Source organism: Melanotaenia boesemani, chromosome 20, assembly GCF_017639745.1.
Source record: "Melanotaenia boesemani isolate fMelBoe1 chromosome 20, fMelBoe1.pri, whole genome shotgun sequence".
Taxonomy (NCBI): Eukaryota; Metazoa; Chordata; class Actinopteri; order Atheriniformes; family Melanotaeniidae; genus Melanotaenia; species Melanotaenia boesemani.
Window position 1 is genome coordinate 4008167 of NC_055701.1, and position 25878 is coordinate 4034044.

The 25878-nt window shown below is 39.5% G+C and overlaps 1 protein-coding gene across 3 annotated transcripts in view; it reads right to left on the minus strand.

Annotated features, from left to right (window-relative positions):
* The window catches only part of kif6 (kinesin family member 6), a 66562-nt gene extending 43958 nt beyond the window's left edge, over positions 1-22604 (minus strand). For all 3 annotated transcript variants that reach the window (XM_041972689.1, XM_041972688.1, XM_041972687.1), the window contains exons 1-9: positions 22473-22604; positions 21131-21240; positions 20273-20347; positions 15342-15489; positions 15035-15144; positions 11381-11510; positions 6650-6856; positions 4045-4188; positions 2090-2176 (exon numbers count right to left, since the gene is read on the minus strand). In XM_041972689.1, coding sequence (XP_041828623.1) covers positions 2090-2176; positions 4045-4188; positions 6650-6856; positions 11381-11510; positions 15035-15144; positions 15342-15489; positions 20273-20347; positions 21131-21240; positions 22473-22532 — 1071 coding nt within the window. In that variant the 5' untranslated portion in view covers positions 22533-22604. The remainder of the gene's footprint in view (positions 1-2089; positions 2177-4044; positions 4189-6649; positions 6857-11380; positions 11511-15034; positions 15145-15341; positions 15490-20272; positions 20348-21130; positions 21241-22472) is intronic.
* Positions 22605-25878: the final 3274 nt, after the last annotated feature.

Here is a 25878-nt window from a genome sequence, read left to right on the forward strand (position 1 = left end):
GCCATGGGACCATCACTCTGGCTGCCCTAGATGGCCGGTGCCCAGCAGGGTCGGCGGCTGCCTGCCGTGACCACGGGGGGGCTCTGGCTGGGGCCTTCCTCTGCCACCCTCTGGGCGCGTTTGGGGTCATCTTCGTGGTGGGGTGGCTTGGAATTGCTGCTGACGGCCCGGGTCTCTGGGCCACCCTAGTCTTGGTCCCAATTGCATGATAAAAATCATCTCTGGTCACTCCTCGTTCCTCATCCTCTGCATGCTGACAGTTGTCGAGAGGGTTTATACACTAAGAGCTACTTTTGTTTAGTTTTTTCTTTGTGTGTTTCTGGTACTTTGGTTGTTGTGATACATGTTTGTTCTTTCTTTCTTTATTTGTTTGTTTGCTGTTTTGGTTATTTATTTATTTTAGAAACTCCTTTTTGTCTACTTTCTTTTTTTACTTCTGTTCACTATTCTCCTTTTTTCTGTCTCCTGGGGTCAGGCCCAGCAAGATTATCTAAATTTCATAATTCAAAATAAATAAATAGGACAAGTTAATTGTAAGTATTTCCACTCCAGCTTCACATTAGTACACAAAATAAGTGAAGCAGTATTCTGTGAAGAAGTGTTGGAAGATCCAATGACTGCAGAAATAACCTATCTGATGGGTGCAGACCAGGATCAGTCTGGTATAAATGGAGCAGTGAAGCTGACCTTAGTGCCCTCAGAGGAATTAACAGCCTTATATGGTGCAGTCACTGTGGCAGACTTCATTATATCACAGGTTACTTTCAACACCTCATTCTTTCCCTGTCCATGAGCGACTTGTTAAATGTTTGGTCTGGTCTGGTTGGTTTCCTGCTCTTCAATCATTGCAGAAGTCCATCTAGTAGCCTGTAGGCTACAGTATAGGATCACTCAACCACTGTGGCAGACACTACTGTGAACATAAACTCCAGGTTTCAGATCAGTTTCCACAACCAAACCTCAATAAATGACATCATTACATTTTGAAAATACACTGTGGGCTCTGCTTTGTTTCTTTTAGTAAACCAGAGGAACAGAGTTGGAGAGACAAGAGCAGCAAACAAAATGGAAAACAGTGAAAAAAAATCCAAAAACAGAGACAAGAAGTTCGCCCATAGAGTTCTGGGTTTGCCTGGAGCTGAAACTGTGTTGGACCCAGTTGGGAGCAGCCAGACACTGTCACAATTACTGGGCCAGCCGCAGACTCTCTTAAAAATACCTCTGCAGGGTTTGCAAATGGCCAGCCAAATCACAGTAGCAGTAATACAGTAGCAGGTCTGAGAGGAAGCAGAGGATATGGATGTGGCTGTGATGACTTAGTCCACTTTACCTTCCCCCCACCAAAAAAAAGAAAGGCCTTTTTAATTATTACCAGGTCTACATCCTGGGAAAGGTGAGACACACATTGTGGAAAGAGTGAATACAATAAATTATTGTCAAGCTGGTGAAACTTGTGAGTGGCTTAAGTGACGTGAAAACAATTTATTTTTCTTTCTTTGATGTATTATTGCCTTTTTTCTAATGTACCTTTAAGAAAGCGGACTGCTACAGCGTCTTTAGATCAGCATATGGGCTGAAACTGCTCCAAGTGGCTACATGCATGCAGTTTGTGCTGCCTTACATCAAATAGTGCAGAGAAAAAAATCACACATCACTTTCCAGCTGGATGATTTCTCTACAAGATGCAAGGTATCAGGATGAAATATGCTAGTACACAATTGGATGCATGTAAACAAGACAGAGGGAAAAAGCAAACAGGACCCGTAAGCAGTTTAAATATCACAAGATAGATGGACGTTAATGTCTCAAAGAATTAAAAGTGCTATTCCCAGAGCAACTGTGTCACTCTGGAAAAAATCATTTGATATTGGAAACCTAAAGAGGACATTTAAGAGCACAGTGGGTTACACTTTGTTACATTTAGATGGCGCGTCCTCACTGCAGTTCATTTGCTGATAATTTTAGGTCTGGAAGCTGAAAGAAGGTCTGGTTATGATAACTCAGCATATTACGTCATGCCTCTGTGGCTTGATTATGTGGCTGAGCAATGGTGTTTGTAGCGACTGGTGAAAGTGTCTGGTGGTCTCACCAGGGAAGGATCCAGTTCTTCATTCAGTATCGCCTCATTCTTGATGAGCGCCACACGCTGAGCGAAGCGGCACGTAGAGATGGACTCCTGTTGAAAACAGGGTGGACAGTCAGAAAGAAAATTCAAGCCTCCAGAAAAGCTGAGGATGATAATATGTAAATAATACCAGACAGCAGTTATTTACAATATCATCTCTAAACTATATACTTAGCAATACCCCCCACCTCTCTGGAGGAAGGATTTTATCATTCCTAATTAGTTAACTCTTAGAGCCCTGTGCTTATTTTTCAGGCATCTGTTCAAGAATTGCATACCCATGATGAAATTAGTTTATTTCTGCAACCACAAGGTCTGTCTGAATACATTTAGAGTCATAGTAAAGGGAAAACATGTGAGATTTGTTAGGATGTGTAACTATCAGTATATGTCTGTGGAACAAATAAAAAAAAAATTCAGACTGGTCTAAAAAAAACACTTTCAGGATGAATATAAATATCCCTTTGGAATGATGCAGCTGTAGCAAAAACCTCTATCAATTCACAGAACGTCATCTCTGCAAAGGCCAACATGGATAACCTGAAGCAGAACAATATTAGAGAGGTTTTTGTACAGGTAGTTCAGGAGAGGTATCCAAAATGGCCACTTTGGCACAGTTGGGCACCATCTGTTCTCAAAGTCCCCCAACTAGGGAACCTCAGTTTTTAATATATTAGTTAAACTTAGTGGAAAAAGGTTGTAAATGGTAGTGCAAAATTAAAAGATTTCATTTTTATAGGAAAAATAATGTTTAAAAGATTACTACTAGTGTGTGCATATGTGTTTAGATCTTAAGCTCTGAAGTCCAAACTTAAATCCAGCACAGGACAGTTGAGCAGAAGTCACTTTACTAGTTCAGTTAAGTCTCCTTCATGTGTCACATGACTTCTGTATACGGTCTATGCATCTTCTCTGAAAGGCCCAAGGGTTTATAAAGCCACTAAGCAAAAAGCACAACGAAGACCAAGGAACTCTTCAAACAGGCCTGACAAAAAGTTCTGGAAAAATACAGATTAAAGTTTTTCATTTTACTTTTTATCCTGCGAGCACAATCCACAGAGTTGGGGATTTTTTTATTGATTAATTTATCTATTTATCAGCAAGGCCTGGGAAATTTGTAATGTCTTAAGGAAACTTTTCATGATAAGGAGAGAGGTTCACCTTCATCATCACATGACCCTAAGCATACTGCTACAACAATCTGGTGTCAGGCAACAGATCTGTGTCTTTACTGTACTTCTCAATTCTGTTTGTCAGGGATCCAGTCCTGCATGTTTTAGAGGTTTTAACACACCTGATTCAAAGAAATGGCTCATAAGTAAGAACTTGATGAGCAGTTAAATTAATCTGAATCAGGTGTAAAATCTTGCAAACATGCAGGGTAGGGGTCCCTGAGGACCAGGGTTGAAAAGCCCAGAATTCAACCGGAGTAAAAATCTGATTGAATAAAAGATTGCTGAACCCATTTAGCTTGAATGAGGTTCAGCAGTTCTGTCTTGAGGCTCAATGAGCAAAACGTCTAGATACTTAAAGAGACTTGAAGCATTAACTGCTGCAAAAGTGTGCTTCACAAGGTGTTGTCTTGTAAGGGTAAATACTTGTATGTACTAGAGTATAGCCAAGCCAGAGTTGGATCCCCCAGGGGACGAATATTAACACCTTCCAGTTGGGTCCTTAGGCAAGACCGTTAATGTTACTGCCTAAAAACTGTAAGTTGTCTTTTCATTTTGAATAAGGTGTTGTCTGAATCAAAAATTAAAAATGTTTCACACGTATTAAAAGGGATAAGCATGCTATGTTGATCAAATTATACAAATCCAGCATAATTCCATTTTAATTCCAGGTCAGGGGCTGAATACCATTTTTTACAATCTAACAGAATACTGTGTCTAAATGTAGATGTGGATGTCCATCCTTACGTCGAGGTTCCTCTTGTCAACCGCCATGGTGGCGATCATAGTGGTCATGCAGTTCCCACCAAGGCTGTCCCTCAGCACTGACGTCAACATGGAGTTTCTGTACGGGATATGGGAGCGATTCTTCTCTGACAACGCTATGATCACCTGAGATACAGAGCAATGAAAACAGCTGATAAGGTAAACAAGACATACCAAATTTTTGGAAACATAAAACCAGTTAAATGTTGGGAGAACATATGTAATTTTGACATCATATTATCATTTTATTAGAATGAATAGAATAGAATAGAATAGAATGCCTTTTATTGTCATTATACACATGTACAACGAGATTAAGCCATCCCCAGTGTCAGTGCAAAGAGAGCAGTATAGAAATAAATAATAAATAAAAGATCTAAGGTATAAAATATTTACAGAAATAAAATAGATGTGCACACTCTAGTTATTTGCAGATATAAGTATGATGTCTATGTCTGAAAAAAAAAATATATTGCACGTTCAAAGTATTATTGCACGGATCATGATATGTTGTACATGTCATGTGACAGAATGTATTGCACATATGTTGTTAGTGTCCAGAGTATTTCAGATTTGAAGTCCTACAGGAGTTCAGGGCAGTTATTGCTTTTGGAAAGAAACTGTTTTTGAGTCTGTTTGTTTTAGTCCTGATGCACCTGTAGCGCCTCCCAGAGGGCAGCAGGGCAAACAGATCAGAGCCAGGGTGGGAGCTGTCATTTATGATGTTTCTAGCTCTGCTGAGGCAGCGGGAGGTGTAAATGTCCGTCAGGGAGGGGAGAGGACAGCCAATGATCTTCTGTGCTGTCTTTACAACTCTCTGTAGCCTCTCCCTGTCTGCTACAGTGCAGCTGCCGTACCATACTGTGATGCAGTATGTCAGCAGGCTCTCAATGGATGAGCGGTAGAAGGTCAGCAGCAGGTTGGAGTTCAGTTGGTGCCTCCTGAGGACTCTCAGGAAGTGTAGCCGCTGCTGAGCCTTCTTGGTGATTGACGTGATGTTCTCTGACCAGGAGATGTCGGCCGAGATGATGACGCCAAGAAACCTGATGGTGTGGACCCTCTCCACACACTCGCCATTTATGTAGAGGGGGGGCTGGGTCTGTGCTGAACCTCCTGAAGTCGATGATGATCTCCCTGGTTTTCTTGGTATTGAGAGCGAGGTTGTTCTCAGAACACCAAGCAGCCAGCTTCAGGATCTCCTCCCTGTAGGCAGCCTCATCACCCCCGGAGATGAGTCCGACCACTGTAGTGTCGTCAGCGAACTTGACGATGAGGTTGTCATTGTGGGCCGGCCTGCAGTCATGGGTGTAGAGGCAGTACAGGAGGGGGCTCAGCACACAGCCCTGTGGGGAGCCGATGCTCAGCATGCGGGTGGAGGAGACGTGGGGACCTAGTCTCACAGTCTGGGGTCGGTCTGTTAGGAAGTCCTTTATCCAGGCACATGTGAGAGGGGGGAGGCCAACAGTGTCCAGTTTTGTGCATAGTCTGTCCGGGATTATTGTGTTAAACGCAGAACTGTAATCCACAAAGAGCATCCGGACGTAGCTCTGCTGCTGCTCCAGGTGGTTCAGCGCAGAGTGAAGAGCTACAGCTATGGCGTCCTCAGTGGATCTGTTCGCGCGGTATGCGAACTGGTGGGAGTCGAAGTCTGGGGGGAGATGGTCCTTGATGTGCTGAAGAACAAGTCTCTCAAAGCACTTCATGATTACCGGAGTGAGGGCCACCGGTCGGTAATCGTTCAGGCTGGTGATGGGAGATTTCTTCGGCACCGGGACAATTGTGGAGGATTTGAGGCAGTGTGGGATGACTGCCTGATCCAGGGAGAGGTTGAAGATCCTGGTAAAGGTGGGGGCGAGCTGGTGGGCGCACGCTCTGAGCACCTTGCCAGGTACTCCGTCTGGGCCAGTAGCCTTCTTGGTGTTCACCGCCAGGAGCACCCGTCTGACATCGTGCTCCTGGATGGTGAGTGGGGTGGTGCGGGAGCCAGATGGGGGTGTCGGTGTGGGTGGGGGTGGGGGCATGGTTGGAGCAGATGCATGCTGCTGAGAGTCGAACCGGGCAAAGAAGCAGTTTAGCTCCTCTGCCAGTGTTGCGCTCTGATCTGCTGTCGACACATCACAACCTCTGAAGTTAGTGATGTCCTGTATGCCCCGCCACACCTCCCGAGTGTTGTTGCTGGACAGGTGGGACTCTATGCGCATCCTGTGGTCCGCCTTGGCTCTTTTTATGCCTCTTTTCAGGTCAGCACGAGCAGCACTATACAGTGCTCTGTCCCCTGACCTGAAGGCAGCGTCCCGGGCTCTGAGGAGTGCGCGGACCTGGCTGGTCATCCAGGGTTTCTGGTTAGGGAAAGCCCTGATGGTTTTGTCCACAGTCACATTCCCGATACAGAACTGAATATAGTCCAGTACAAAGGTCATGAGCAAGATGGATCTCAACTGCACACCAAACCTATAAAAATATGACTCTGCCCTGCAGAGTTATGATTGCAGTACATTTTGCATAAACTCCATGAGGGAAAAGTTATGACATTTTGAAATACTATACATTTGTAATATGTAAAATAAACAACACATTTAGTGTCTACCTGCTCCAGGTAGTGGAGGGAAAGGTTGATATATTTGGCCTCAGTGAGCAGCTGCCCGTTCAGACCAGTCTTGCTAACTCTGTCCGATCCAGCCAGGTCCACCAGATGGAGCTTGGACCGTAGCAGTGTAGCTGAGCCAGGTTCACGCCTGCATAAGTGCACCGTGAAAATGCAGTGGGAACGAGTGGAAGCCTGATTCATGGGTGTCTAAGGATGACAAAAACAAAGATGTGGGAACTGTTTGGAAAATAATGAAACATTGTGGGAATTTTCTGAATAATGAAATGTTAATGCATGTGGGGAAATTCTCCATCTGAGGTATTTTCCATATTTAAACAACAAAAAACAACAACTTCTTTGATTTATATTCTTCACTGCTCCCACTGGCTCAGATCAAAGCCTCACCACGTGCAACCAATAAGTAATAAACACATGTGACGGATTTATAAAAGCTAAGGTTGATTTTCAGATGGTCACTGGAGTGGAAGAAGTCAGGTTGAGACCACGAGGGGACAGAAATAGAGCATTAGTCACTTTGCACAAACAGGAATTCACTCAAAAAGGATGGATTACTCAAGGGGTCCTCACCAGCTGATTAACAAAAGAAGAAATGCATATTTTTTTAGCATAGTGGTAATCATAGACATCTTACTTTTGTCACGGACAGCTTTAAATAGCAGCTTTTAATTCATCCTGATGACATTCTACATCTGTACTTGGATTAGTCATTTAATCTATGAGATTCTTTTTTGGGATTGTTATTGATATGAAAGCATTTCCACAGATCCATAGATAACATTCCAGGTCGATCATTTGAAAAGATTTTTGGGCTTAGCGTACTTGTTGGCGTGAATGTGTTAACGCCTGCTTGTTAGGGTCACAACGGCTCATGACGGATCTTTCACCATCTTAACCCACTGCTGTCATTTCTGTCCGCTGTCCAAATTCCTTCACTCTGCACATGTTCATGTTCATGTTTGCTCCACAGGGCTTTTTTAACGTAATCTGAGGCAAGCCTTAGATGTTGAGAAGGGATCACACACTGTACATGACAGGCATGGATGTAGGATCAAGGTTAGTGTGGCGCCATAGTTTGTTTAAATGTGTACAACAAACACCCCAAATTTTTTGTACTTTTATTACATTAGCAGTCAGTAAGTTCGAGTATTTGGACTTAGATAAGGTGTGAATTTCACACAGGTTCCATAATTATCAATACATTGTGGCTTTCAGCAAACTTAACAGGTGACATGACTAAATTAGTCATTTTAAGTGGTTTGGGATTAATTACATTTTCAAAAAAAGTTATATAATTTCTACCACTACCAGTTTATGTTCTGTGAAATGTTTCTCACTGGACAAATGGCAGAAGCAAAATATATGAATCAGATCAACAACTCCCTCAATTTCCCATATTCTTAATTTCTATACATTCAAAACGTTAAGAAAAGAAGGAAATGTCTTAAACAGAAGCAGTGCAGGCCGACAAAGCAGGAAGATAATGCCAGAGATCAACTAGAATTGGCCCATGTTACATATCTCAGTACACAGACCAGTGCAAATGGGACAGATTAGCATGATTTTACTTCAGAAAACTATTACACCTTTTGGAAGAGAGTTTAATTTTTGTTCAGTCAAGAAGTCAGCTTCCATTAACTTAACCTAACCAAATAAACTAATGTTACAGTAAAGATGAATGCAGGAATGTTTATTTTTCTCATTTACTGGTGGACATAGAAAAAAAAAGAAAGAAAAAAACACAAGATTAAAACAAGTTTAATATCTTGTTAATCGAAATAAGAAGAGTTTTAACTAAGTCTTCAAAGATCCTTTGCAGAGGGAAACCTATGATGACATGTATGTCTTTAAAGGGTACCAGTGCATGTTTGCCATGTTATCTGGCTTATCTGAAGTGTTAAGGCAAAGCAAAGCAGTTTATTTGTACAGCACATTTCATGTACAGGACAATTCAAAGTGCTTTACATAAAACAAAAGCATTACAGACATTAAGAAATAGTAAAAGGCAACAACACATAGCAAGAACCACAATAAAATAATAAATTATATTAAAATGATTAAAAGCAAGATAAATTAAAAAGTTACCGTGCAGATTTCATGCATAGGCGCATGAGAAAAGAAATGTTTTTAACCTGGACTTAAAAATGTCTACATTTGGGGAAAGTTTAATCTCCACTGGCAGTTTGTTCCACTGGTTTGCAGCATAACAGCTAAATGCTGCTTCTCCATGTTTAATCTGGACTCTGGTCTGGACTCTGGTCTGGACTAGTTGACCAGAGTCTTTGGATCTAAGAGCTCTGCTAGGTTTATATTCTCGGAACATATCACAGATGTATTCTGGGCCTAAACTGTTCTGGGATTTGTAAACAATCAGAAGGGTTTTAAAATCTATTCTGTGACTGACTGGAAGCCAGTGTAAAAATTTCAAAACTGGTGTGATGTGTTCAGATCTCTTAGTCCTGGTTTAAACTCTAGCAGCAGCATCTGGATGAGCTGCAGATGTTTAATGCTCTTTTTAGGAAGTCCTGTTAAAAGACCATTACAGTAATCCAGCCTACTGGAGATGAATGCATGGATGAGTTTCTCTTGGTCTTTCTGGGAGACTAAACTTTTAATTCTGTTGATGTTTCTGAGCTGGTAAAAAGCTTCTTAGTGAAGCTTTGATGTGGCTGCTGAAAGTCAGGTCTGAGTCTATCAACACTAATGCTATAGTTTTGTAATATTTGACCCAAAGGGAGCAAATACAAGTTGAACAGAAGAGGTCACGGGCTGAATACCATTAATGCATCATCTGAGACAGGGTGCTATTACCCATAGCAGAAACTTCTTTCATTTTATTACATGCAACAAGTAAATCAAGTGAGGTACTGTACAGTATAGATTTCTATTAATGAAGAAAATAGAAATGTCTACTTGTGTTGATGGATGACAACAAAGTCTTCAAATACACTGGAAACTACCTCTCATATAAAATATCTTATTGACCAACACGTTTCCTTTGTGTGAAGCACTTTGAGTTGCAGTTGTGCTAGAAAGGTGCTACACAAGCAAAGAAATTCTTTTATTTATTCAATTTTTTCTGGCTGTGTGCTACAATAATGTCCTTTTCATATCATCAGAGGTGACAGAGTTCAACAGTATGTCCAGCTGTGTAAAAGCAAGAGCACATACAGGATGCACATTTAAATCCATGAACCGGCTGAATGTCTACAGAGAAAATAATCCACACTAGAGGACTGAAATACTGTAAGCCTTAGCTGTGAAAATAAGTTGTGGAACAGTGCAACCTCACTGGAGTCCTAAGTGACCACATGTTGATCTGTTATGCACCACACACTGACCACACACGATGGTGCTGCAGAGGATCAGCAGAAAGGGGCTAGAATGTGTTTAAAAATGCATAACACTAAGAAGTTGCTGATTCAAATATTAAGAGAAGTTTAAATTTAGACGTCTGGTGCACCCGACTCTGTCCTACAGATTTAGGAGGCAGGCATAGCTGATAGCAGCAGTTCAGAACCACACGCATGTAAAGTGAAGTAAGCAGAGAGACTAAAAAAGACCAGATGAGAGGAAATGTTTCCTGATAGAGTTGAAAGAAGGGTGAGGGGGTCAGAAGGTGTATTTTACTTCCTGTCCAATAAAACTGTAGAAGAGATTGCCAAGTCTTGAAGTGAGTGAGCTCACGGTGTGCTGAGGGAGGTGTGAATGGATGTGTCATCTTTTCTCCACATGGTTACAGTGAAGAAAAGAACAAAGGCATTGCTGTAAATTTTATTGGACGTCTATGAGGAGCATAAACCTCTAGGAAGATTCTGACTGAGATGAATTAACAATGTTGATGGTTCTTTGTTTGCTTCAGGCTCACAGGAAATTTTCTTGCAATGAAGTCCCAGAGAAGAGAACTAAGGAAAAGTCTCTGTGTGGGTGGACTATCCTGGGGTCTCCCTGATGGACTGAGCACCTCCCTCGATGCTCAGAACGTCCTCCCACTTAAATATCCCTCCAAGGTTTTATACCAAGCGTGTCCTCATAACAAATGCAACACTGTTTTAGCTTCTCTCATGCAGCAATACTTCTTGTAATGACATTCTGAGCTCATTTAAGAAAAAAGGCTAGTTCCACCATGGATCCCACAACTACCATATATATATTTTTGCATTGGTTTTGTTTGATGGAAGAGTCCCAGCCACATCAAAAACTGACTTCAAAATGCTCCTCAAAAATGAAAAGCAAGCTTTGAATGGAAAATGTATCATCCAGTTCACTTTTACTGTGTATGATTTACTTATAAACTAGCAACAGGCGTAAACAAGGTGAGATCAGCCCTTTGCTTCTAAACCTTAGGTTGCAAAGTCATAACTGACCTACCACATGCATCATCAGCATGGGGAGTCTGGGCGAGAGTTGGGAAAAAAAAAAGATACCACAGCATAAACATAAATTACAGAGAGAATGCTTGGTTTTACGGGGGAAAGAGTGGTAAAAGGACCACAGGGGACCAAAATAATATTTTAGAGGGGTCCTAATGTAGCTTTTAGGATGCATATTGCTTTTGGGGAACAGAAAAATACACTTACTTATGCCACTTACTCGGGGAGTGGTCAGTAGTATTTTTGGGAACTGTTTCCAAACGCTGCATGAATAGTGTATGTATGTATGTATGTATTTATATGTGTGTGTGTGTGTGTGTGAATGTTCCTATCTTCTTACTTCTGCAATCATACGGTTGGTGTCACCCTGGAAGAGCAGATTCAGAGCCTCTTCCTCGTTTGCCGACTGCTGCAGAGACAGGTTTCTCAGATGGATGTTTTGCTCTGGATCCTCCATAATTACTACTTTTCTAAAAAAAAAAAAAAAAAAAAAAGTACAAAATTTATGCATATAATGGATTTTATACCTGTAAATATTTACAATGTTTTTACTTAACTTACAATTGACAATTTACACCTGATCCTGTTGTCATTTAACAGTTTTAAGGATACTACCGCAGCATAGATATGGGGCAGTTAGTGCCCTGCAGACTAGCAGGCTTTTAGCACCCATTCATACTGATGGAACACATGTCAATATAATACCTTTAGTCTGTCTAACCATCCTCTAATGTTTGCAATTGTGACATCATTCTGGATTCTACATTCTTTGCAATTATTTATTTAGATTTAAGTAGCTTCCTTGGGGTGACCAATTCACACTCCAACCACTGTAAAAATGTACACTTCAAATGTTGTATTCCCCCATGTGTGTAGGTGTGAATAAACTAAACTAAACTAAGAACTGCCCTACACGGCTATCGCACTCATTCTGAATGACTTGTATAAATTGGGCTTGACATTAAACAAAAACATCATTGTTAGCTTAAAGCAGCATGGAAACCTCCACATGTAATTTCTCTTAATGCATGGATATTAACCTATCTAGACATTGTTTATTTTCTGGGTAGCTTATGTTTTGAATGTTTTGGGAAAAAAAGTTGATCACAATAATAACCTTCATGTTGCTTCATTGTGGAGGGATGAAGCAAAATGAAGCTTAACTAATGAAAGATTGTGTCTAACCGTTTAAACCTTGTTATGACAGTAAAGCTGTGAAGAATTACTGAGACATTTTCAGAAAGAAAACTTTATATGAAATGACTTTGAAATAATGAATAAACCCGGCAGATACAACAGCAAAGACCCAAGACTGAACCAACAATTAAAACTAATTATTTCACATTTTTCCCTCCCATTGTTTTGGCGTCACTTAACACTAAATCCAAACAAACCACGTCCGGAGGTCGGCGTGGGCGGAGATGCAGACTGACACATGCTTTATCTACCTGGGGGTTCACAGCTTGATAATAGATGGGGCCTTGGTTTTTCAAAACAAACAGGTGATTGTTTCTTGCCCACATCAGGCAATTTGAAGCAGAATGCTTTAACAGAAGGAGCTGAATGACTCCTGTAATCTTACCACATTAGAGTATAGCTACCAAACTGACACGTCAAAAGGAGAGGAATGACGGGAGAACACATGCAGGTAATTAAGTTAACATGCGTATGTTACTGAGGTGATCTGACAAAACTGTATTAATCTCATTGTGATTAAGAGCAGATATTTTCCAACCCTAAACATTATTTAATTATTGTATTTTAACAGAAATAATAAACACAGAATGAATGAAGGTAATTTAGATGCTATTACGCATTCAGAGGATGGAAATATGTGCAGGATGGAAAGAAGAAATGTAAAACAAAAAGAAATGGTGTAGAAATGTCAGACAGAAGAGACGGGTATTGGAGACGCAGACTGGCAGTCAAAGAGAGAAGTTTGTCAGAGCCACAGCTTCTCCTTGAATCAGCAAGTGTGGCCGCGGCACGCTTAACGACAGGCACCGTCTATTTCCAGAGGACTGTGATTTGTGGGTATCTAAACCTTGAGCTGGATCCTTTGTGAAAGGAGAGAAGCAACTTAAAATGAAGTGTCACATGAAAATATAGGACAAATACTGGCTGTGGCTCAGTGGGAAGAGTGGCTGTCCTTTAATCAAAATTGGTGGTTTGATACCCAGCCCCTCCACGTGTCAAAGTGTCCTTGGGCAATTCATTGAAGCCTCATACTGCACCAGATATGCTCTTCAGAGTGTGACTGAAGAGGAAAAAGTGTTGCATTTATAGAGTGTAAATATACCGCGTATTAAGTTTAATACGTTTAATAAATGGGTGAAAAAAGACACACTGATGTACTCTTTTTAAGAACCTAGAATCAGTAAACTGGATATGATCATGTAAGTAAAATACAGAATATTAGAATTCTACAGAACTACATATCAGAGTATAATTAAAAACTTTTGGGTCCCTTCTGTGATTTATTTACTGCTTTGACTGGAATCGTTGTCCGGTCCCAGAGAGATGGCCTCACATCTGACTTGAGAATCCTTCGGTGTTCAGGAAAGTTCACAGTAAAGTGAAGTTATCCAGGTCCTAACACAGGACAGGATGGGGGATTGAATCGAAGAAAAATTCCTTAGCCAGGCAAGTATTTATTTCTTTTTTATATATTTATAAATTATTATTTCTTTATGCATTGTCTTGTACAAACACAGTTACTTCAAACTGGACTAATGTGGATTTGTTTTAACTGGATCACGACAAACTGGCTTGAACTGATTATGTACAGTACATAAAGTGCCTCTAGATGCCTTTGCTGTGAATTGGCGCGAAACAAAAAAAGCTGAACTGAACTGAGGTTTGCAAACCTTTGCGGCCACGTGTTTTTTTAAACAGCGAAGTGACTTCACCTGCAACCCTTCCAAACAAGCCAGACTTGTTCACTCTTCTTCTAAGTGTACTGTCATACAGGTTAAAGTAAAACTTTTGAAAGTAAAGCGAAAAATATTTTATTTATCCCAGGAGGAAATTGCAATTCCTAACATGCTAACATGCTAAGTGAGGCCTGTAGAGTCTGAGCTGTAGCTCTTGGGGGTTTTGGGCCCCAGTTTTTATGAGCATGACATACTCTGACTGGCCTGAACTTGCTGGGACGTCCACTCCTGGGAAGACTGGCAGCTGTCTTGAATGTTTTCTGCTTGAATGATGGACATTTGCTTCTACAGGATCTTTGCTGATGTCTTTTCTCCTTGGTTTTGTTTTATCACATACCTGAATGCTGCAGAGTGGCAAACTGACAAACTTTTGCTTTTATAAATGTCACAATGATGATCATCAGTTTATCAAGTGCATTTAATCAAAAATCAGATGCTGCAAATCATATTTTGATTTAGCTTTTGCTAAACAAACGTTTATGTATTCTAAAGACTAGTTGAGGATCAGTTTATTTTTTATGTCCTAATACACTAAACCTCATAATTAAGAGGTTTTATTGTCTTAGCCTGAAAGTCTTGCTGTAACTGTAAAGTATTATGTGTTTCACACAACAGATGAATCTTAAAAAATAAGATCACTGGCAATCAACTTGAAGAAAAATGATGAACAGTCAGAAAAAGAGAAGATGAAAAGAAAATCAGATTTAGCGACCAGTTTGAACAACTGTGTCGCCACATGACCCTCAGTGGTGAAGTCTTCCACTGGGTTGACCGCATCCATTGCTGTCCCACAGTCTCATTATGTCAGTCAGCAGTTCATAGTGGGCTGCTAAGTATTACAGTCTCCATATTTCAGCACACAGTAACTCCAACCCCGGCCTAGAGATGGCTGTTCGTCAAAAAAGCATGTATAACCACAAGTGTTTGGGACTGTAATGAGTTGAAAAGATATTGTTAATTGTATTGTATTAATATTGTACTGTATTCATCACTCATGGGTGCATGGCTGCAATGTGAAATATACATTATGGGATGCAAAATGTAAATAAAAAAAGACTAACTGCAGGTCTTCCAGTCGCGACGCCTCATGTTGGGAATCCAGAAGGTCATATCCCACCTCGTTGTAGATTTCCAGGTAAGAGATGTGTGTGGTGTAGATCATGCTGCTGTCCTGTTAAGCAAAATTAGATATAAACTAAAACTGGACAAGGAATTGTGGTATTTGGTAGGAGCTAAAGTAAATTCACAATAGAGGGTTATGAGTGATGTTTTGATGTTGATGTTAATTTCCACTTTCACTGGGTGTTTAATGGATGTGTGAGATATTTAACTAAACTCTGACAGAAAACCATGATTGGCTGTGCAGACCTGGCTGAAGCGTTCATACAGGTAAGACAAGGTGCGAGGAATTACGCCGCGATCACTGTAGCGTTCAGCCCCTCCTGTGATGGTGAAGGTCTTCCCGCTACCCGTCTGGCCGTATGCAAATATGGTGCCGTTATAACCAGCAAGGACGCTGCAGAAACACACAACAGGCATAAAAAAACAGCCTGCAACACTTGATTTCTAGTCAAATAAACTTTCATACTTTGATTTGTTTATATCAAGTACACAGATTTGAATCCAGCTGTTAAGGAACTTTGCACTCTTATAAACACTGTGTTCCAAGTTATTCAGGATATGCTGTTTTGTTTATTTCTCTAGTATAATCAAAGTCAATGACACTACATACAAATTTTCATACAGGTTTTTCACACACTCTACAATGTGTCAGTGCTGTTCTTCATCTAAGGCTCTATTTATCTCATTTTAAGACCTGGAAAGAACCAGATGATTTTTTTTATTCTTATGTCATGACAGTAAACTTAAAATAGGATGTAGCTGTCTTTCTTTTTCACGTGACTGTACATTTCTTTTAACCTATAAGAGCCCGACAAGACATTTTTGTCACATACAGTTTTTGAGACATTTTACTTCAATTTATAGTATAAACTTTGTTTAAAATCCTGTTGAACACAATCTGATACTTGTCTTCTGTTCCCTAATAAATACCCAGAAGAAGAAAACCACATTATAATATTTTTAAACTATCACATGGTAATAAATGGTAGATACCCCCCTCCCAAAAAAAAAAAAATGTTAATTTTTTTATTACATTTTGTTAAAGTGCCAAATAAAGACCTCATATTAAAAAAAATTGGACTTTTCTTACCATTTTTTCATGGGTCGGGCCTTTGTGGGTTAATGTGTGCTAACTCAGTGCATCTATTTGTCTGTAAAAATGCCACCAATTCTTGCTGACTTATCATGTTTTCCTTATGTCATCACAATTTAACAAAACTGTCTTAAGCAAGTAAAGCAAGGAGTCAGTGTGAATTAAACCTGACATTTGAAATTCGCAGGAAAGGATGGCAGTGAGGAGAGAGCTGCTATGGCGACAGACATCTGCTGGTGAGGAAGGAATGTCTCGGAACATGAGTGGCAGAAAGAGCCCAAAACCTCCCAACTAGGCAGGGTCCGGTAAATCTTGGTTTGGCACAGAGCTGTCCCACTGCACGTGCCCAGAGCCATGTAAACCAGAGGTAATCCAAAATTATGGAACTCATATGAGACATAATATTTCAGTATTTAGAAAAAACACAGTTTTACGGTCTCAGAAATAAACGCTAAAATGACAGAGTGGCCCCGGACACTTGAGCTTGGATCAAAGGTGTGGATAAACCTTGTGCTCTCTCACTTGCCTGTTGCAAGAAAAAGGATCCCTTTACACTATATTTTTCAAGCTGAATTATAAACCAACTTAATCCTGCCGACCCAGTGTTTGAGCAGTTGGCGAGTTTCCTTTGCTGTGTGCTGTACAGCTCCACACCTTGCATGAGAAGGGTAAAGGAAAAAATGGCGCATCAGTTTATATAAAAACAAGTCCATTCAGGAGAACGGTGGTTGGCTAGTATGACTTGGACGTTGGCCGTTCCATTTAATCTGGCGTGAGTCATGGCGGTGATTGGCAGAGGGGGGAAAAGACGCAGGCTTGGTGTTTAGCTTAATGTCAGTACTAATGATGCGGCCTCGGCCCTGCCGCTGAGGTTTGGGCGTTTCCCAGTACTTGTTCCTGTTTACACCTCAGCTTTCCTGGAGACTGAACAGAACCCCAGTCTCCTTTAAAGTTCGGCTGCAGGTTTCACTGCCTTCTGAAAGGGATTACAATGCAGATAGAGGGTTTGCCTTGCCAGCCCGACATCATTACACTGGCTCTTCCTCTCCTGGAGCTATTAATGCTGGTTTGTTTTTGAACTACTGTGTTTGAGATTAAATGAATGGTTTCGGTTACACCACAGCAGAGACAGAGACTTGTGTGCAAGTAAACGACTTAGAGCTTTTGGCTAAAACTTGAATTGTGCCAAGTATGTGAGTATCAGAGCACCACCTCCAAAAAAAAAAAAAAAAAAAATTATTGCTAGTTTGGAGGATAGAAAAAAACCCACTTACATAAATTTGGAAATTTTTTAAATGCAAAAAAAAAAAAAAATAAATTAAAAATTAAAAATAAAAACTAAATCACAAAATTCTTAATTCATTCCAAAGAAATAATTTTCAGTATGTTCACTTTTATAATCTCCGTCAAAACATTTTGTAGGAATGATGATTACTAAGTTTTGGATTACTCCTGCAAATGTTTTTGAAGGGAATATAAACAGATTTAATAGGCTGAACTGTTCATTCTATCCAATAGTGTGTTTTAGCTGCAGACAGGAAGATTTAAAGGGTCTCAACCTGGTGAAAATTTCTTTCTGATGGTGGGGGTGAAATGACAGTGGACTCAGAAATGTCTGAGTGTGTAAACAGACTAGTCATGGCTAGACAGAATGACTAGTGTCCTCAACACTGCAGACATAATATTCATATTAAAGACTAAAGGACGCCTGGCTCAAATTGATATGGAAGACACAACCCGGTTGTGATTGCAACTTTTTACCATCTGCCACAACAAAGGGGGAACTATTAAAATGTTGGCTGAGGAGGGCAACTTAATACCTAAGTCAGTGAACCCGCGTGAGTCAGGTCAGAGACGTCCACGTCAACCATTCCAGACATCTGTGTTGTTTATATGTCTCCTAATAGCAAAGATAATCCAAAGCACTTGTGGGATTCCACAAATAGGTCCTATTGTGACTAAGAAGACAGAGAGGAATGTAGAAGACACATTAGAGCTAAACTCAGTAAAGAGGATGAGGTTTGGTGAGGAGGAGGAGAAGAAGAATCTTGTTTACGTAACAACAACAATACCAGCATATGATCACAGGAAATTCCAAAGAAATTCCCTCTCTTGTTGACTTTTCTGTTTGAGAAGTCGTGCCGAGCAGGGGGGCACAGCAGTGTCACACACAGTAAAGGTTTCCGGAGAAAAAAATGTGTTTACACAGTTTGTATCGCAGAGAAACCAGTTCCTCTCTATCCCCTGTTTTTCTGTAATAATGCTTTCATTTATCAATGTTCTTTCATTCTGTTCCTCCTCACAGTCACAAAATGTAAAAAGGAAAAAGAGTAAACGTTGGTTAAAACTGAAGCTAAAACCACTGAGGTGAAGTGAGAAACATTGATTATCTTGCTATAGTTGCATCTGAAAAGGCATGAGGAATGAAAGGGAGAAAGTCAAGAGTCAGTTCTTCAAACTAATATGATGAAAGCAAGAAAAATGTGCACGTGAGGATGTGAATGACTAATGGACCAAAGTGGGATGTTAGATGCTGAGTGATGTGCAGGAGGAGCAGCCCAAGAGAAGTATTTCAAATTAAACTCGACTTAACTGAACTCCCTCCACTTGTATTGAGAAGATTTTCAGGAGTTACTATTGATGAGATTTAAACATGAACATGAAGGCTGGACTGGTTCTGAAGTTAATAAATGAATGTGGATAATGAGGAAGGTTAGCCATCTTCATCATAGTTTAATTTATTTATGTCTTTCTTATTGTACTAAAGTTTGGGCAAATACTTTTTCAACTACAGAAAAACTTTACTAGGGTCACAAGCCGGTCTGACTCATCTGTTCCATCTACTCTTTTATTTAGGAACCTAAAATTCTCACTCTTTTTTATATTAATACCTTTCAAATCTGTGTTTTTAATAATTAAAAGCATTCAAAGAAAGAAAAGTTTTCTTACATCTGGTCATATTTCAAAGCTGACTCAAACATCCATTCTTATACAACTCAACAATCAGCAGATCTTCATCTTCTTCAGCGAAGAAGGAGAACCATTTTCAATCAGATAAAAAGGAGCTAAATGATGGAATGATATTTCTCATCTAGGAGAAAAGTGTCTGAATGTAGAAAAAATTGAGAAATGCTTAAAATGTTAATAGATTGCCAATTTATAACCGTTTTAAAAGGTGCGCCGCCCTGCGGCTGCTGCCTCAGTCTGCCTGATCCTGTTTGGACGGGTTGTACTCAAAGACATTTCATTGCACTTTTGTAATTACAATAAAGTTAAGTTCAAGTTCACGTTATTTATGCATGTATCCATGTAAACATTACTTTGTTTTTAACCATTTTTATAAAGATCTTATTTGTCTCTTTTCTCATGGATGTTTTGGTATTGGTGGAGGCTCAATTTAAAGCTATTTTTGCCTATTCCTGCACTTTATTTTCTGTCATTTTCTTCTCTATCAATTGTGTGCTTTAAAATGCGCTACTGTAAATAAGATAAAAGAAAAAAAAAGAGGAAGTGGAAGCAGCGTGATCCTCTGGGCAAAGGTCTGGTGGGAAACCTGGGTCCTGGCATCCACGTTGATCTTACTCTGACCATCCTCAACATTAATGCAGTTCACATTCAACCCTTCACAGCAGAACCCTGACTGCAGAAGCCTCCCTCAGACATACATCAAGATTTGGAACAAAGTTTTAAATGTTACAAAGCTTTTTCCATAAATTCCTCTTTTTAAATTTAAAAACTTTAACATCAGAACAGAAAACAACCCAGAATACAGCAGCTATTCATCTCACAGGTACGTGTTGCACAGATTGGAGCACAGCTCTATGTTGTGGTTTAAAATGCTCTCACTCTCGTGATGGCATGGTGTGTCATCTTGCCTGCCAGCTCTATCCACTTAGTGGTTTAAGTACATAAAGCAAGCCAAACATCACAGACACCCTCCATTTCCATCTTAAAGAAAGCTGAGCTTTACTTACTTCCTGTCAACAAGGCTGGCTGAAGCCTGTGTGGCCTGACTTTAGTTTGGAGTTTTGAAAAATGATCAAAGACAACTTTTGAAAAGAATGATTTATCATTCCAATTTTACCTTTCTGCAACTGGTTTGGCAATGCTCTCAAAAATGTCTTCCTGTCTGGCATCTTGATCGAAGACTTTTTTAAATCTGGAGAATATTGAGAACAAAGCAAAGATTAAACATTTAGTGACACAGAGCCCTTATTCACCCCAGCAGAACATAAAAGTACATGTTGTGAGTTTACCTTTAACGCCAGCAGCAGAACTGAATATAAAAAGCCAAACTAGTGAATGAGGAGGATTTAAGTTGTTTTCTGAAACAGTCTCGAACCATCATGTTTAACCAACAAAAAGAAGAAGGAGATGGGAAAGGAATCCGCCCAGGAAGATCGTTAAATGTGGAAATTTTTATTTCTATAAGGGCACAAGTGAACCTCCACAAGCTATTATAAGACTCTGTGGTTTTCAAAGGCTTTCAGTGTCCACTGCTGTCTGACTTTCTAATTGTGAATTCAGGGGTTGGAAGCGTGGCGGCATGGGCTCTCACTAACAGCATTAAACAGAGGTTTGGCTTGTCACTGAGATGACTGGTGGAGGAATATTTTATGGGAAAAGGTCTACTTATTCAAGTTTTTTACAGTAAAACCAGTCTTGAAGAGTTCAAGATGAGTCAAATGCTGGCAAGATTATTGACCATATCTTGTTTTTGGAATAATCCAGAGGTGTCCATCCTTTACTTATAAAGAGATGACTAAATGCACTCATTTCAACTCCTTATTAGATTAACATTAGTAAAAAAAGTAACCTCATGAGTGGCAAAGATGTACAGCTATGTGCACAGATTATCCAACAGCTTCATTGGCTCTACCAGTTTAATTTAAGGCAAGCTGCAAAGTTTTAAAGCAGCCCATACACCTCTTAGTGACTCTACCTGAACTTGTAGCATTCCCTCTTGTTGTTAACAAAGCCATCAGCCAGGTCCTTGGGCACCACAAACTCCAGAGATGCACTTGTCTGCTCCTCATTGTCCACTGAGTACACCTGAGGGAGCCAAAGACAACATCAAACTTAGTCTCTGTAGGATAAGGAAAATAACCAGTAAGTACAGGCAGCAAATTTGTCACAAGATGATATTTGAGGAGTTTTTCAGAGCAGCCACATGACTGTTAACGCGCTGTTATGAAAGAGTAGGCTACTATATATCTTTCTATTTGTATACAACCAGTGAAAAGCAATACAACTAAAGGTTGGGTGCACAGAGCAGGCAAGTTCTGCAGATTCAAGCCAAAGCTGAGCCTCAGGGGAGACTAGAAAAACTGCACAACATTAAACCAGTATCAGCTGAGCTCAAGCACAGGCGAACATTTAAAGTGAGGTTAGCTGGGGCAGCCTAAACACCCCCATCCTCTGTTTCTTTCATATCATGTGTTCTGGCATATGTTTTCAATGGACACTGATACAATTACAAGTCCCCATGGCTTCAGGAATAAAAGATAAGACCTAATTGATTAGATTGTTTTTCACTGTCACCCTGCTTGAACTACAGTGGACACCACTGGTTTCTGTTTTTTATGTTTTCCCTGTACCAAACCTTAAAAGCCCTTAGGGGACAGCTGTGCTTATTTCAGTACAGAAAGTGCCACAAGAACCATCAGAGTGATTTTTTTCCTCATTTGTTCTATGCTCAGACTAGTGAAAAGGACAATACTTGATACTTGATCACAGCTGTACCTGAAGGGAGCTGACATTTTTACATTTATGCCAAATTAATAGGGTCTTAAACTATTTTTGTTTGTGTTAATTACTATAAGAAGTTGTTGACATCTTTTTTTTCACTGTTGACAATTTTGACAAGTTATAGCAAGAAAAGCACAGGTGTAACTAAAAACATTAATCCTAAACGTTACTGACTACATTCCTTTCAGATGTGCCAGTTCTAAGCCCTGACACACTATTGTAAATTCTTGTTCATCCGGATGATTTATTGAGACACTTCGTGGAAGGGAGCCATCGTTATTAAAGTCAAAGCTGACAAGTCAGAAGCTCTAAAACTCACTCAGCAAACAGAGTTATGGCAGGTTTATAAACAAAAAACAGTTTGATAGAAGATTACACTCAATGACAAAATGGCTTCTGTAAAAATATTTTAGAAGAATATTAACCCACAGCTTGTATGCGGCCTTTCTACTAATTAACGCCAACATTAGCCAACAATATTTAATTTCGTTTTAATTTCCACTTATTTATGTTAAACTAAAGAGTTACCCACTTACCGCCACAGTTCTCTTCGTGGGTTTAATGCGACCAAATATCTGTATTGTCTGTTTTACCATTTTCAGTTAAAAGTGCGAAAGTTTTTGGGCTGGCTTGCTCTTAGCTTCCAGGCTAACGTTAGCACTGGCAGAGGCTTGTTGTACCTGGTTGCTAGGTGACAGACAGTACAGACAAAGATCGTCTATATCTGTGAAGATGATAATTCTGTATCGAAAAGCCACTTCTTCTGTCTGCTTCTAAATGCCTCCTAAGAGATCGATTCAAGTGATTTTTAGTGAAAGAAATGCTAAATTAACTGAATAAATATGTTTTTTTTCCAGCAATGCCAAAATATTTAAGGTTAACGGTTTCAACCCCACAAAAACTGATAAAAATATTGATGACATTTCCTGCAGTGTGTAAATTATTTGGAGCTGCAGAAAATTAAGTGAGTGATGAATTCTGTAATTTTAGATGGGTGAAACTATTAAAAACAAAGTTCTTATGTGGAAATCTACTTTTAGAATTAATAAATAAAACCAAAAGGGAAAGGAAAGGTAAGGAAAGGAAAGTTTTGGAGGAAATGAAAACTTAGTTTAATGAAACCAATTACTCAGACATTCAAACTGAGATCCAACCACACACTTTGTGAGATAAATGAAACCAAACAGATGGGAAACCACTAGCTTATATAATCCACTAAGTTGCATCTTCATCTGCTTAATAATGAGAGAATTAATATATGGATGAGAGAGAGTACATATCAGAAGGACTAGTAGCACCTTGCATTGCAGCTTCCGCCATGTGAATGTGATGTATATTGTAAAGCGCTTTGGGTAAAAGCGCTATATAAATACTTAACATTTACCATCTCTCTAAAATTTAGTGGAATTTTAATAGGGTAAAATGTGCAGGTGTGAGAAGAGGATGTGAATATATGTTAAACAGGGAATCATGGTTCCTCTGTCTTGCAGTGATTCATGTTGTTTTCCACAAAGAAAGTGTATTGTATGTTTAAAAAAGGTCACCGCAGGTTCAGTGACTCATTCTGAGGGCATATTGACAGAAGCATATTCAGCACTGCAGACACTCCCCACATATTAAAGGAGGTTAAGAACTGCAACCAAACCTGCCTGATCAAGAAGAGCAGATCAATATTTGGAAAAAAAAGGAAAAAGTAGGCTCAGTAATAAAAGATTTTAGCAACTGATAAGTAATGTAAACATATCCCTGGTGAGAAAATACAGTTAAAATTAAAAGTGAGCTCGAGTTCACATACAGATAGAAAATATTACCTAATAGTACCTTCTGATGAACTGCTTCACATGTAAGCTTTTGTTGCTGTGGATGGAATTTTTTTCCACTAGAAACTCTGTATAAGCTATTTCTTTATATGGCCCCGTACATCTTATGTTTGGATGATGGGTGAGTTGAGGTGGTGGTGATTCTGACCATGTCTCCAGTTTCAATCTATTCATGTCATCCCCTAAAAATAGCCTGCAGGAAGATGACCCTCAAACTGGATATCAGTCAGGCTCCCTGGTTTCATGATGGTTTCCAGGATGGTTCAGGGTGCTGCAGAAGCCATTTTTTATATGGGTCTTCAGTCAGAGTTGTGTGTATTGTTGCACAGCACAGTGCAAAGTCTTAACCAGCCATTTCTTTATAATTTACTTCCACAGAGCCAAACTTTCTTGTGATTGTTTAATGTTCTTGATCAACAGTTTCTAAAAGTCTTCAAGTTTTTCTATGGACATTGGTTGCATTTTCACTCATATTTAATTGAGTTTGTAATAGTTTTTATCTGTATTTGCTTGCTAAGTCACTTAACAATGACTTATTGATCATTTTAAGCAGAAAAATACAGTTTAATTTAGGGATAAACCAATGTTGTGTTAGCACATAACAAAAAGTTTAGCAAAGAACTAGAAGTTCTTTGTTTGTGACAGTCTGTCACAAAGACTCGATCTAGGCAGTGTATTTTTAGCCAGTATAAATCAAAAACACTATATTGTAAAACATATATTCTCTCTCTTCTCATCTCTGAATATTTACATATATATATATATATATATATATATATATATATGACTGTCAACGAATTATTGGGGTAACCAATTAACTGCATTAATATTTTTAACGAAATTAACAGCATGATACACTTGTTATTTCTCTGTTATGAGAGGCGAGATGGAAAAAATTAGCCACACCTGCTTTTTTGCTGCATTCTTTTTTTTTTTTTACTTATCCTGCACCAACGTTTGCACCAACACGTCTGCTCTAGTGGATCTTTGGTCGTCTCTGTTTGTGCAGCAGCTGCTTCCTCCCTCTCCTCTCATGTTGTTCTGTGAATTATGACAGCTGTCAGTGATCAGCTGATCGGCTTTTCTTTCTTGTTGCGTTTGTTTATTGCTCAGCTGAGAAGGAGGAAACGGTTCATGGTTCACACCGTCATGTATTTACCCAAAAGTATAGACAGACAGATAGATAGATAGATAGATAGATAGATAGATAGATAGATAGATAGACAGACAGACAGACAGACAGACAGACAGACAGACAGACAGACAGACAGACAGATAGATAGATAGATACACATTTTCATAACTTGAAATTTTTCTACATACAACCTCAAAGTGTCACAGTGATCCATGAGAAGAGTGTGAGGATAACTGATTAAACAGGGTGTGTATTACGTGGGCTACAGACGGTTTCATATGCATTCCTTCAAGTGAAGCTATGTTTGTGGTGTTATGCAATAGGAAAGTTGAGCCTTTCTGAGGACTCCACTGAACACTGAACGAAACAAAAGTCATTGCTACCAGTGGCCATCATTAAAGTGGTCAGCAATAAGAAAAAATTTGTCTTAACTGGAGGATTTTGACTAAATGGACCCATATAACAGCAGCCATACTGGATCCCTGCAGCTGGTCTGGTACATAATATATTATATATTCTGTATGTTTTGATGTTGAATTTGTTAATGTGTTAAAACAAGCTCCAGGAAACTGAAGCTTTTATCTGTAACCTGGTTGCTTTCCTGAATTTTCTTGAAACTACTGATTTTGATCTGTGTTTCTTCAGCGTCAGTATTAGTCAAAGACTGTGATATTTCCCATGAAAGCAATGACAGAACAGAATAGAAATGAGCAGAGTGCCTTCAGAAATATGCAGATTATATCACATGATACTAAGCCTCCAGATGTAGACTGAAGCCTTTTCACGAGTCCCCAGATAGAAAGAGCCACATCTACTTTCTTCCAAACAATTACACTGTGCAATTAAATCTATTTCCTTGAGAGAAAGTTGCATGCTGTAAACACCAGTCAAAACCTGGACTATGCCTGTTATGGAGCTGTGAACTCCTTTTTTTAATATCCTGTTTTGGTCCATGTGTTGTCTTTAGCTTAAGCTGACATAGCTGTG